At 36.9% G+C, this 13,820-nt stretch overlaps 1 protein-coding gene across 4 annotated transcripts in view; it reads left to right on the top strand.

Annotated features, from left to right (window-relative positions):
* The window catches only part of SLCO1A2 (solute carrier organic anion transporter family member 1A2), a 148,326-nt gene that overhangs the window by 70,502 nt on the left and 64,004 nt on the right, over positions 1-13,820 (top strand). Inside the window, exons 1-2 of one of the 4 annotated variants that reach the window (XM_010361364.1) lie at positions 3,935-4,009; positions 4,129-4,250. Coding sequence is in view for 1 of the 4 variants with exons in the window: in XM_010361361.2 (XP_010359663.1) it covers positions 4,191-4,250 (60 nt within the window). In the remaining 3 variants the exon portion in view is untranslated. Of the gene's footprint in view, positions 1-3,934; positions 4,010-4,128; positions 4,251-13,820 lie in introns of those variants that run through there. The other 3 variants (XM_010361361.2, XM_010361362.1, XM_010361363.1) reach the window with 3 other exon arrangements.

The raw sequence follows: 13,820 nt of genomic DNA, 5'->3' as shown, positions 1-13,820 counted from the left end.
AGCGTTTTATTGAATTTTCAGTTATTTTTTGAGCTTTATAAACAGATATGAGAAAAAGGAGCAGCTTTGTCTCTATGAGAAAAAGGAGCAGCTCAGTATTTACATGCCATATATTGAATGAAAATACATATGTTTGTACCTACCTAGACTATGCAGACAAAAGGAAAATAAGAATTGGGATAATAATCTGAAGAAATGAAATAGTTGATATTGCTGTCAAATTAAAATCAGAGCTGGACAGTAACGTGGTAAAAGATTTTATTCAGGGACTATTGCAACAGGAGAAAAGAGACCTCACTGTAGTACTGGGCTCAATTCCGAATGTAGCTTGAACAGATGGAGATTTTCAGCGAAGGAGCAGGATGGGGGGTGAGGGCATGGAAAATTACTAAGAGGAAACATTGGGAATGAGGAGGGATTGTGGCTAAACCAATGTGACAGGACTTTTGCAGACTGAAGGCCAGGATGATCAGATATCACCTGGGGAATTCTGGGGATGTGGAATTTGATCAAATATCAAGACAATCAGATAACAAGAGTGAGGGATTCTCTCTAAACAGACTTAGCAAGATTCCCACTACAATTGGGCAGTAGAGGGTTGGGCACCAAGACTGAAGCCTAGGGGACATAGAGAAGTCAGAACTAGACTTAGGTAAAGGAGTTCATCTTGTTATCAAGTGCAAAAAATGCTCGTTATCCCCATGATTATCTACTCATTCTCTAGAGTTACTTGGTATGGTGTGTGACACTGATGATATTTACAACCAATTCCCCTAAACACAGAATTCAGGTTTCAACTTTAATTTTCTGTTTCTTGGTCTATTATCTAGAGTTAGTACATTATCTAAAGTCATAGAGTAGATATTTTTACTGATGGATTGTTGATGAAAGTGTTTACTTGTGTTTTTGTGAGATCCAGTCTTTGCTTTGCATGGTGAAATCACATGTATGGGTAACATTTTATGGCTCAGTTAAGTTTCTCCCATAGTTTTTCTAAGCAATGCATTCTTAGTACCTCCTCTGAATCTAGAAAATAAAATAATACTTATATTTGTAAAACTGAATTGCAGAATTCATTATTTTATTCTTTAATTTCTGGTGAAAATGAATGAATTTAAGTAAAATAATTTGATAGACAAAATACAAAAAGCCATTGTTGATTCTACATGTAATTCATTGGCACATACTTGCTTGGATTAGTATTGGTTGAAATTGTTTCAGCTGGATACCACCCAAGAGGCTGTTCTCTTCTCACAGAGCTGGGAGCCATTTCAAGATCCTGCAAATAAGGTTTTTGCTGGTGTAACGTTTTTTATTTTCCCCAGGAAAAGGATGATCTCCTAAGTCTTCTTCATGTATATACTGCTAGCTTTTCTGTAAAGTAAGGCCTTTATTTCATTAATTTGAGAGTACAGAATAATGTAAAATTAAACGCACACATTTTTTCCCAGTTGATTTCTAACAATCACAAACTATGTCAATTTACTTAACACTGGGCAAGAGCCCAAACAAGATTTGTTTTATAAAACTTCGTATTATTGTTTTATCAAACTTTGTATTATCTTGTGATTGAGACACATCATTAGGGGCTGGAAACCAACAGGTGTCAAAAGCCCCAGAGTTGCTGTTCAATGGATATAGAATTACAGTCATCCAAGATGAAAAAGTTCCAGAGATCTGCTATATAACAATGTGTATATAGTTAACAATTCTGTACTGTGCACTTACAAATTTAGGAGAGTAGAGTTCCTCTTAGTTGTGTGTTTTTTAAAAATCCCAATCAAACAAAAAAACAACACAACACAGAGCTATGACCAGCAGGCATGGAAGACATCCAACATTTGTGTGAGAAAGCATACTGAAGCGTTACCTGTTCCCATTTGAATGCTGAGAAGGAGTTAGGGAAATAAAATAATTCTCCACTTAATAAAACTTCAGCACGTCTTTTTCATTAGAAGTGATGATTGACAGGGATTTCTTGGTGACACTGTGTGGTCCTGGAAGCAGAAGTCACTGTGTAAACAACGCTGTCCTAACAAAAGAGGACTGTTCACATGGCTGGCACTAGCACAACCTCAAGAAGATGCAAAGGCAACACACGCAATTTCCTGATTTGGGGCCAAGATGGACAACAGTGACTGTGATATTAACTGTTGGATTTCATGGATTTTGTTGAATAAATGGAATAGATTTTGTTAATTTATTTTCCTCCATGAAAATGTTTGAAATGTATCTGAAAATATAAAATATTTTCACTGTATAGGTTGGAAAACGAGGGAAAGTTTAGGGTTCATTTAATCCCATTTAATTCCATTTAATTCTTTTCAAGTGCTTAGCGTTAAATATTACCTCTTACCTCAGTTAATAGTTTTTTAACCCTTTTTTTCAATACGTCAAAACATTTTGAAACAAATCTTCCAGACATGGTGAAAAAACCTGCTCTAGATGGTTACTTAGTGTCACAATTCACGGTGGGAACTCTATAGAATTCCCCTAGGTGGTGATTTGCTGTGGTGCTACCTCCAGCTTTTATGCCCTCTGGTTATATATGAAAAAATAGACATTTAATATAGTAATGTTTTTAGCCACAAAGAAGAATGAAGACAGTTTTGACATGGAAGAAGAATAAGTTCTCTCCCTTAGTGTTTGATAGGGTGACTATATTAGGCTAAGATAATGGTTAGGAGACAGAGAAGGAAAAAGGGGAAAGAGATTGGATTCTAATGCACGAGAAGAAATGAGGGCAGTTGAGAACAATAACCTATGAATTTTTTCACCACTTACCTACCAAGTAAATTGCATTTCCTTCTACATTATCTGGTTCTATTCCAGCGTGTTTTATTTAAAAGTTTTATCGTTCCCAATGAAAGTTTAAGTTCCTTGGAATCCGGGTCCAAGTATCTTCCATAGAAACATACTTCTCTCACTAGTTTATATTCTCCATAGGCACGTACTTGGCTGCCTTACTCACTGCTGAATGCTGGTGTGTAGCACCATGACTGGTACAGAGTAGATGTTCGATAAATATTTGTTGTATCTGTGAGACAATGTGTAAAAATAACAAAACTCAAACATTATAGTGCAGTGACTGTTGCCTTAATATGTGTTTGGGATTCAGCGCGTTTGTAGAGGCAAAGCAGTTGGTTTTTTAAAAAATTAGTGCCATTCAGGATCACATATTAAATGGATATTGTTTAAAGGACTTAATTAATTAATGCTGGGGATACTGTTAAGAAATCATTCTAGAAACTAGAATAAATACTGCCAAAGTGAAACACTTTGGTTTTGATACAAAATATTGCCTTAGTTTCACGATGTAAAACAAACAAAATCTTTGATGGGATTAGTAGGATTTATTTGAGTTTAAGTCAACTTTTTGTTTTACATATAAAAATGTGTGCCTGTATATTATACATATGTACATATATTTCCACATATATCTATACCTATTACATATAGCTACACATAGATATCCATTTATATGTTTAATCTCCTAAGTCTTACATCTTAATTTGCAATTGTGGGATTATTTTCCAGAACATAGAATTGTTTGTTATTTTTACTAGCCTATTTTCATGATTAAAATTCCACGTCTCCCCAGGTTTCCATGTATCAGCAGTGCCCCAGAAAGTGTTTCCCTTCCTGAGACTCTAGGGAAGCCTTGGAATGCAAATAACTTGAAAAGAGAGCCTGGCCAAAAAAAGATTTTTGAGCCTTGGTAGGGTTACTGAAGCAGGTTTTAGCAAAAACACAACTCTAAGTATGTGTGTTATTAAAAGCAGCTATTTTCATGTAAGTCCTTTGGTACTATTTGTTTTGGCTAGAGAAGTGAAAAGCTTTCTTTTAACCATGTGACCGTTATTTTGCAAGATGATAACAAACAATTCTAATATCTTTAATCTCACTGAAGAGTAACCGAAGTTATTTGATGTACCTTTTGAAATAGAAAACCAACAACTAAATCTTCTCTAACACCATGATTTTCTAATCTGTATTAAAAGCATTCCAGGTATTTTTGTAATATAATGGATTTTTCAATTACGTTGTTCATTTTCAGCACTTACTTCAAAAGAATGATGCTTTACATTTTTGTAGTTAATTTAACATATTTTTTTGTTTGCTTAAAAGGGTAGAAGTAAGACTTACCAAGATTTAAAACATACATAGCTTGGAACACCCTGAAGAGCAACATGGGAGAAACTGAGAAAAGAATTGAAACCCATAGAATAAGATGTCTTTCCAAGTTGAAGGTATGGAATTTTTGTATGTGGATATATGTGCATGTACATTAGTTTTTAAAATATGACAGTCCTGGTAAAATTGCTCCTATCTGCATGACGTGATCTAATATTAATGCCATACTGCCTGATCTATTGATGATTTCTTGCTTTAAAGAAGTTGGTTTTATAACTGAGAGTGTGTCTAAACAGGATTATTGATTCAGGCAAGTTAGTCCTAAATGGCTTTGAGGGACTTAAATGGAAGACAGGATCCTAAAAATTTCCAGGCACACATACTGTGGCAGGATTTATTTTTCTGGATCAAAGGCTATACTCACTCTTGCAGCGTTTTTAATGCAGAGAAGTGTGGGAGTCACTCTTGGAAAATGGCTCATTGCACAGAAATGCTTTGTTGATTTGTATGCAAAGATTTGTATGCAATTATCCAGCAAAACAAATGTTTTCTTTAAGCTTCAGCAACATAACAATAATTTCCTATAAGAAAAATGGCCATTTTGTCAGCTGTTCTGATGTTTTTTTCTATTTCAGAGAAAATTCTGTTTTCTAGCTTCAATGTCATTTTATATTCAAACAAAATTAGAATTTATTATAAACCAAGGGATTGGACATTTTTCTTGATCCTATAGCTAGTGCCTGCAAGTGGTTTCAAAACTAAAACACTGTCACTCATTTCCTCCCTATCAGAAGTTTGTTTTCTATTTATATATGTGTTGGGGAAATTTAAACATGTATACAAAATTGGAGAATTATGATATAAATCTAAAAAAAATCGACTTGCTTGAAATGTTATGTTAATTATGAAAAACTCTTTGTACTTCGGTTTTCTCATCTGAAAAGGGTAATAACAACATTCCTACCTTATAGGATTCTTTTATGTTTGAAACAATGACTGGAATATTGTAAACTTTCAATAAATATTAGCTATTAATATTAACAGCATTTGTGGAGAAAAGTCAAGTGTTATTTATAAACAAGAGGTCTTTAATTTTTGATTGCTTTGGAGTTTAGCAAGGTTAGATATTGATGTGGATGTTATGACAAAATGCTGTAAGCACAAGTTTATCAGGTAAAAGTGAGAGGCAATTGCTTAATAGCAAGTTAGGTTTCTCTGCTTCTCTGAACTTAGAAATATACTCATTAAGCAAAATTCATTAGGAAGCATGAAAGGACTGTTTTCAACAAATTTGCTTTAAACTTTGTTGTTGAAATAAGTTGAAAGGGCATTATTGCTAAAAGCTAGTAGTGGCTTTATAAATATAGAGATTATTTAGCACTAGATGTGGGTCAGAATAGCCACTGATTTCTTTCACTCTGAATAACACCAAACAAGTAGGCCACCCATGTGTTTTAGGGAAAAAGCAATGGGGTCATGATCCATCTAATTTCCTTTCTTAACATGTTAAGTAGAATAAATTATTTTTCCTATTTTGATTTGTACTTGATTTAGTAGGACTTACTTTTAAATATAAAATCTGATTTATAAAACTATGTGAAAATAGTTTACTCTCAAGAATATGCTCTGAGAAGGTTTATAGTGGGAAGACAGAATATCCACAAATGGTATTTAATATAAAAAAATAGCTAGAGATATGGCCATACTATGCTGTAGTCAATCACAGTTTTGATTCACAGTAAGATAGCTATTCAAATTTCTAGGTCCTTTTCACATAAATTTCTAAATTTCTATTTAGGTTTCCCAAAAATAATTGATAAATTTTGGCTTAGGTGTATTGTGTGGTCTGAATGTGTCCCATACAAATTCACATGTTGAAATCCTAACTTCTAAGGTGATGGTAGTAGGAAGTGGGACCTTTGAGAGATGATTAAGTCACAAGGGTAAAGCCTTCATGAATGGGTTCAGTGGCTTTATAATAGAGGACTGAGAGAGATTCATTGCATTTTCTGCCATGTAAAGACACAGTGAGAAAGATGGCAGTTTATGAATCAATATGTGGGGCCTGTAAGCCAAAAATAAAATTCAGTCCTCCCCTCCCAGCCAACACTGAATGGACCTCCTCTTGGTCAAGAGCATTCCAAAGTTAACCAAAAAACAAGTTTAGGCTGTGATGGGAAAGAGGTGTTGGACATGCCTTGTTATACCCTCCTCTCTTTTGGAATTCAGGAATAACCAACCAGCATTAACATCAATACAGACCTTAAGTCTGATAAGAAACATTTATATCTATTCTCTATGAAGCCTGCTTACCTACAGGCTTTATCTGCATGATAAAACCTTGGTCTCCACAAGCCCTTATTGTAAACAAGAAATTATTTTTTATTGTTGATAATAACTCTTCCAACCAATTGCCAGTCAGAATATTTTAAAATCAAACTGTGACCTGCAAGTTCCTGCTTTGAGTTATCTGGCCCTTCACAATGGAACCAATGTAAATCTTATGTGTACTGATTGATGTACTATGTCTTCCTAAAATGTATAAGAGCAAGCTGTACTCCACCTTGGACACATGTTTTTAGGACCTCTCTGAGGCTGTACTGTAGGCATGCCTTAACTTTGGCAAAATAAATTGAGACCTGTCTCAGATACTTTTGGGTTCACAAATTAGCAACCATGAGAGGATTCTGAGTGGAGGTGCCCCTGACCTTTGATAAATCTCCTATGTGTACTTGGTACCAGCCTGAGCTAACCTTATGGCTCAAACTGATAGGACAATTTGCTGAGGCCTGGGAGCCCCTACCCACTCCAGAGAATCCCCGATCTCCCTGAATTTGGTCAAGATCTACAGTTTATTTCTCTCTACAACTCCTCTTTTGAGTTTTACTTGTGTCCAACAAAGAAGGCAAGTTTTCCTGCTCCCATGACAATGGAGAATGGGCAACTCCTTTCTGGAATTTCAGCTAATTTCCAACAGGGAAGGCAAGTTTGAGCTTTTTTTTTTTTTTTTTTTTTTCAGCTTCTAAGACAGTAAATAGCAGTCTTGAGCCAGGATCTCATTCCTAGATAAGTAGTGGACTTTTTTTTTTTTTTTTTGTCTCAGAGATTCTCTTTAATTACTAAAAATTAGAATTGACAGTCAGCTAGTCTTAATTTCTCCTTAGCATTAGAGTGCTCAGTAATTGTATTGTTGGGGTTTTTTGTTGTTGTGGTGTTTCACCCATCAGATTTGACCAACTCTACCCAACTTGGTCAAACTCAAATAAGAATTCCAAAGTATGAGCAACCAGGCCTCTGAAGTTGCTAAAATAGCTGAAAAAATGAAAACAAACAAATTATGTACTTGGTTTCTGTTGCAGCTTCCTGTCTTAAAAAGACAATTGCTCTATCATTTTCTTTTCTTCCACCCTATTTCTCCTTCCCCCTTCACTGTCTGGTACCAAAAAAAATCTAGAGAAGGCATCAAATGACTTGAACACCTTAAAGCACTCAGAACAAAGGCATCACTCACCCTTTGTTTCTTTGTGGAGTTTCAAGAGTCATGGGCAGATTCTTCTTAAGGTCTAAAGTGTTCTTATTCAAAGGTAAATAATTTTTGTCTAATTCAGAGGTTATTTAAGGATTATATATAAAATGAGGTAAAAAGGACCAGAAAATAAGAGATGTAAAGAAAGTTATAGATATAAAGAGGTATTTTTGGTAAGAAAGCTTAAAAGAAAAGAAATTTTATATGAGAAAGAATCTTGCATGATGAATTTTTGTACCAAAATAAAATGACTCGTTGTTAAGAAAGAGAAATATTTAGGTCAAACTAGAAAGTCCAAGAATGTTGTGAATGGTCTGTGTAAGTTGTAATAAGATTAGTAAAACAGGAATTTATTAAAATGTTATGTGATTTAGTTGGCTACAATTAAAATAAATTATAATAAATAATGTTTCTGAAAATTGAACTTTGATATTAAAAATACACTCATGTAACACTAAATAATTGGTTAGAACACGATTTATTAAAAATGTTGAGTTACTCTTAATGCAGGAACTTTAAAATTTTTGAATTCTGTAATCTGTTTCTTTTTAAAATTATTTAGATTGATATCTCAGAACCTGTGCCCTGCTGTGCTTCAGTTTTTTCTCTTTTGAGAAGGCCTGGAATGGCAACTCTCTCCTTCATCTTTTTTTGGCTCTTGTAACTTCTTATTTTTGTTTTTGTTTTTTTCTGAGGCAGGGCCTCACTCTGTCGCCCAGGCTGGAGTGCAGTGGCACCATCTCAGCTCACTGTACCCTCAACCTCCCAGTCTCAAGAAATCCTCCCCTCAGCCTTCTGAGTAGCTGGGACTACAGGTGTGCACCACAAAGCCAAGCTTATTTATTTATTTATTTATTTATTTATTTATTGGTATTTTTTATAGAGATGGAGTTTCGCATGTTGCCCAGGCTGGTCTCGAACACCTAGACTCAAATGATCTGTCTGCCTCAACCTCCCAAAATGCTAGGATTATAGGCATGAACTATGGTGTTCTGGCCTAACTTTTTAAGTTAATAGTTGAAACTAAGAAACAGAATTTTTGAAAACAGGCAAATGAAAAATATTTTGGATCTGTTTTTTTCTTTATATCTGTTATAGCTATATATTTATATGTGTCATGTAGAAGTGATATTTCACTAACAATTTTTATGAAAGACCTCTAATCACTTGGCTAAAAGAAAAGTAAGTGCTTTTCAGACTGAAGGAAGCTACCTAAGATGCCTTTTAATTCATATGATCTTAGTAGTTTTGGGTAAGACTAATTTGGTAAATTTAACCTAAAAATTAGCTCCAGTAATTTAAAATCTTAAAGTCATGTTATGTTAAATTAAATAACCCCTATTTTTTTTTCACTGGGAGTCTGGGTTACTAAGAGTTAAAACAGTAGGAGAGTAAATGGTGTTTTTGGTAAAATTTTTAAAAATACAATGATGTAGCTTTTGCTAAAGAATTTTTTTCTAATTTAGAGACTAAGAGTTATTTTAATTAAAGATAAAAACATGATATAGATAAAACTAAATGGATAAAGAGAGAAATCAAAAGATGAGTGATGAAAAACCTTGACTCCAGGGTGGCTATGTGGTTACCTATGGTAGGGAGCTGCAGCTGAGCTACATTCAATTACAAAAGGTAAAATTCATTAGAATTAGGGATGGATTATACTCCTGAGTATTTGGCTGGCTAAATGCATAAGGAGATACAAGCTAATAAGAAACAAAAAAAGCAAAAATATTCAGTCTCTTGGTTACTGTTATCTGTAATGGCTAAATGAATGTACAAGAATGCTGGGTTGATCCTTAAGGCTGGACCAGGCCCAGATGTGTGTCTGTCCTGCCCTAAGTGCAGCTGGACTGTACAGAACACTCCCAGGGCCAATGGTAATTCAGCACAGAAAGAGGGAGGGCCCCCAGGTCAGAAAGAGCTCCAGAGACCTCATGGCATTGTAGTGCAGGGTGGTGGGCCAAGGTTAGGACACTGCATAAAACAGCAATCTCACTACCTCTACCTGCTCATGCCAGGAGAATCCATAACTACCTAGAGTGAGTAGGCATCTATCCAGCCTTGCAGTAGGATTGATGTCTGTCCAGCCTGGAAGAGGGGCACTAGATGACTCCCTCCCCTTCTGTTGTAAATACCTAATTATCAGATAATTTAAGTTATTCTCATTTGTAACTGCATTTCTGGTTCAGACCAGAGTCCTCTGGTATTTAAAAAAAAAAAAAAGGACTGAGTCCTGTCCCTATTTCTCTTCTCTTTCCCATAGATTCCCCCACCTTTCAAACTGTTTTGTATCTATTTCAAAGGAAGATATACCTGAGACTGGGTAATTTATAAAGGAAAAGGAGTTTAATGGACTCACAGTTCCACATGGCTGGGGAGGCCTCACAATCATGACAGAAGGCAAAGTAGGAGCAAAGGCATATCTTATACGGTGGCAGGCAAGAGAGCATGTGCAGGGGAACTGCCTTTTATAAAACCATTAGATCTTGTGAGACTTATTCACTACCATGAGAAAAGCACAGAAAAACTCACCCCCATGTTTCAATTACCTCCCACACGGTTCCTCCCATGACACATGGGGATTATGGGAGCTACAATTAAAGATGAAATGTTGGTGAGGACACAGCCCAACCATATAATTCTGCCCATGGCCACTGCCAAATCTCATGTCCTCACATTTCAAAACCAATCATGCCTTTCCAACAGTCCCCCAAAGTCTTAACTCATTTCAGTATTAACACAAAAGTCCTAGCTTAGGAGCTGGTAAAATCAAAAGGAAGTTAGTCACTTCCCAGATACAATGGGGGTATAGGCATTGAGTAAATACACCCATTCCAAATGCAAGAAATTGGCCAAAATGAAGAAGATAGACGCCCCGTGCAAGTTTGAAATTAGTGGGCAGTCAAATCTTAAAGCTCCAAAATGATCTCCTTTGACTGCATGTCTCACATCCAGGTCATACTGATGCAAGAGGTAGATTCCCATGGTGTTGGGAAGATCTACCCCTGGGCTTTGCAGGGTACAGTGCCCCTCTCCTGGCTGCTTTCACGGGCTGGTGTTGAGTGTTCTGTGGCTTTTCCAAGTGCACAGTTCAAGCTGTTGATGGATGTATCATTCTGGGATCTGGAGGGTGGTGGTGCTCTTCCCACAGCTCCACCAGGCAGTTCCCCAGTGGAGACTCTGTGTGGGGGCTTCAACCCTACATTTCCCTTCCACTCTGTCCTAGCAGACGTTCTCCATGAGGATCCTGCCCCTGCAGCACACCTCTGCCTGGACATCCAGGTGTTTCCATACATCCTTTGAAATCTAGGCAGAGTTTCCCAAACCTCCATTCTTTAGTTTTATGCACCTGCAGGACCAACCAAAGCTTGAGACTTGCACCCTCTGAAGCCATGGCCTGAGTGTACATTGGCTCCTTCTGGGTCCCATGGCTGGGACCCAGAGCACCAAGTCCAAAGACTGCACAAGAAAACCATTTTTTACCCTCCTAGGCCTCTGGGCCTGTGATGGGAGGGGCTACCGTGAAGACCTATCACATGTCCTGGAGACATTTTCCCCACTGTCTAGGTGATTAACATTTGGCTTCTCATTACGTATGGAAGTTTCTGCAGCCAGCTTGAATTTCTCCTCAGAAAACGGGTTTTTCTTTTTTTATCGCATCATCAGTCTCCAAATTTTCCTAACTTTTATGCTTTGCTTCCCTTTCAAACATAAGTTCCAATTTCAAACCATATCTTGTGAATTAATAAAATGGAATGCTTTTAAGAGCACCCAAATCACTTCTTGAAAGCTTTATTTTGAAATTTCTTCCACCAGATACCTTAAATTATGTCTCTTAAGTTCAAAGTTCCACTGATCTCTAGTGGAGGGGCAAAATGCTGCCAGTCTTTTTACTAAAGCATAACAAGAATCACCTTTGCTCCAGTTCCCAATACGTTCCTCATCTCCATCTGCGACCACCTCAGCCTGGACTTTATTGTCCATATCATTATCAGCATTTTGGTCAAACCCATTCAACAAGTCTCTACGAAGTTTCAAACTTTCCCACATCTTCCTGTCTTCTGAGCCCTTCAAGCCTCTAGGAAGTTCCAAACTTTCCTACATTTTCCTATTTTCTTCTGAGCCCTCCACACTGTTCTAACCTCTGCCTGTTACCCAGTTCCAAAGTCACTTCCACATTTTTGGGTATCTCTACAGCAGCACTCCACTCTCTGTACCAATTTACTGCATTAGTCCATTTCATACTGCTGTGAAGAAATACCTGAGACTGGGTAATTTATAAAGAAAAAGAGGTTTAATGAACTCACAGTTCCATATGGCTGGGGAAGCCTCACCATCATGGTGGGAGATGAAGGAGGAGCAAAGGCATGTCTTACATGATGGCAAGAGAGCATGTGCCAGGGAACTGCCCTTTATAAAACCATCAGATCTTGTGAGACTTATTCACTATCACAGAACAGCATGGGAAAACCCACCCCCATGATCCAATTACTTCCCACTGGGTCCCTCTCACAACATGTGGGGATTATGGGAGCTACTATTCAAGATGAGATTTTGGTGGGGACACAGCCAAACCATATCACATGGCAAATTTGAAGATTAAGTGCTACATGGACACTCCAGGTGACATTAATACCACAGAATCACATCCTGATCAAATTTGCTGTCCTCATGGGTCTTATAGATGCTTAATAAAACATTGGGGTAATTAACAAAGAATAATGAGAAAGGCAAAAGGGAGTCAGAGGACTCACCCCAGAGGGTGATGAAAATATTTGGATGTTTCATAAAAAATGAAATAAATAAAATGAAAATCAATGGGATTGAAACAAAGGTCGTTACAACACTATCAAAGGTTGGGTGGACCAAAGGGAACCCCTACTGGTCCTCCAACATTAAAAGGCCGCATACCTGTTTTCTGCATTTGCCCCAGATTGGGGAAATTGAAGAAACAGCAAAAGGCAAAGGTTATAATGAAGGAGCTGACATTACCTGGGGTAATGCTGAGGTAAATTAAGATGAAGATTGAAAAAAGAGCCTAAGTCCCTTGGCTCAATCCCCTGCTGGGAACTCAAATCACTTTTCACCAGAAAAAGTAAAATGGTCTGGGGGTAGAAAAGAAAAGTTCCTTGAACCAGAACATAGAAATGTACAGGTTGATAGGATTATGAAACTTGAGATGTCTACACAGCCTGTATGTCAGGTAATTTTAACTCCTTTACCTAAATGTCTTGTGAAAATTGGTATTGTACCTGATTGGGGGATGTTTCTCCTATCAAGTACCATGAAACTGAAGTCATGTAAATATTCCCTTTGAGGAATGTTAATTGAACTCACTAAATGGAAACTAGTAAGTTTGCCTGAGCCTACAGAATGTATGGTAGAAGCTGAAGGGCTAGTAGGGAACAATTCTCCACTTCATATCCCTGTGTGGAGCATTTATTAGGGCTTATGGTAAAAGACTGGGAGCACTTCCCAGTGACAAATACTGGACTAGAGAATTTCCAGTTGAGGGACATTTACGGCCTTGTTATGGAATGTTAACTGAAGCTACTCCTTTGCTAATGGAAATAATGGTGCCCTAAAGAGTTCCATAATAACTTAAAAATTGTTTACATAGGATCTTGCTACCTGAGGATGCAAAGAGGAGATACTTATGAGCAAAGAGCATTCTTTTTCCCCTAGGGCTGACTCTTAACTCTGTGAGGAGTTGCTAGATTCTACAGTGCCTGATAAACAGCTCTCATATGACAAGAACTGCTTAGCATGTGAATGGCAATTCAAGGTGAACAAAGGACATGTTGTTTGGAAGGCTGATGCTCTGGTTAAAGAGTCAGGGGAATCTTTTTCTTTTAAATTATTTATTCTTTAGAGCAATTGGGTGCAGTATGTTTTTATGAACAAATTTACCTTTCTCTCCAAGTTCTCCAAAATTTGGAAACCGTGAGTATTCTGGTTTTATCACAATATAGTTATTTGCATAAGTTTAGTAAGAGTCTTTTGTTTTAAAACAGGACAATTGGAGACACTGGTTATTTTACCAAGCCTTTGAGTACAATAACATATTTTCAGGTAAATTTCCAGCAAAGCCAACTTAAAAAGAGCCTATATGGTCAGTCAATTTCTTGCTGCACTTTATGCAAATAGTCAGGCCAAGTAT

The sequence above is a fragment of the Rhinopithecus roxellana genome, chromosome 10 (assembly GCF_007565055.1).
Source record: "Rhinopithecus roxellana isolate Shanxi Qingling chromosome 10, ASM756505v1, whole genome shotgun sequence".
Classification (NCBI taxonomy): domain Eukaryota; kingdom Metazoa; phylum Chordata; class Mammalia; order Primates; family Cercopithecidae; genus Rhinopithecus; species Rhinopithecus roxellana.
The sequence above is the reverse complement of the archived record's forward strand: the minus strand, read 5'-3'. Positions and strand labels throughout refer to the sequence as shown.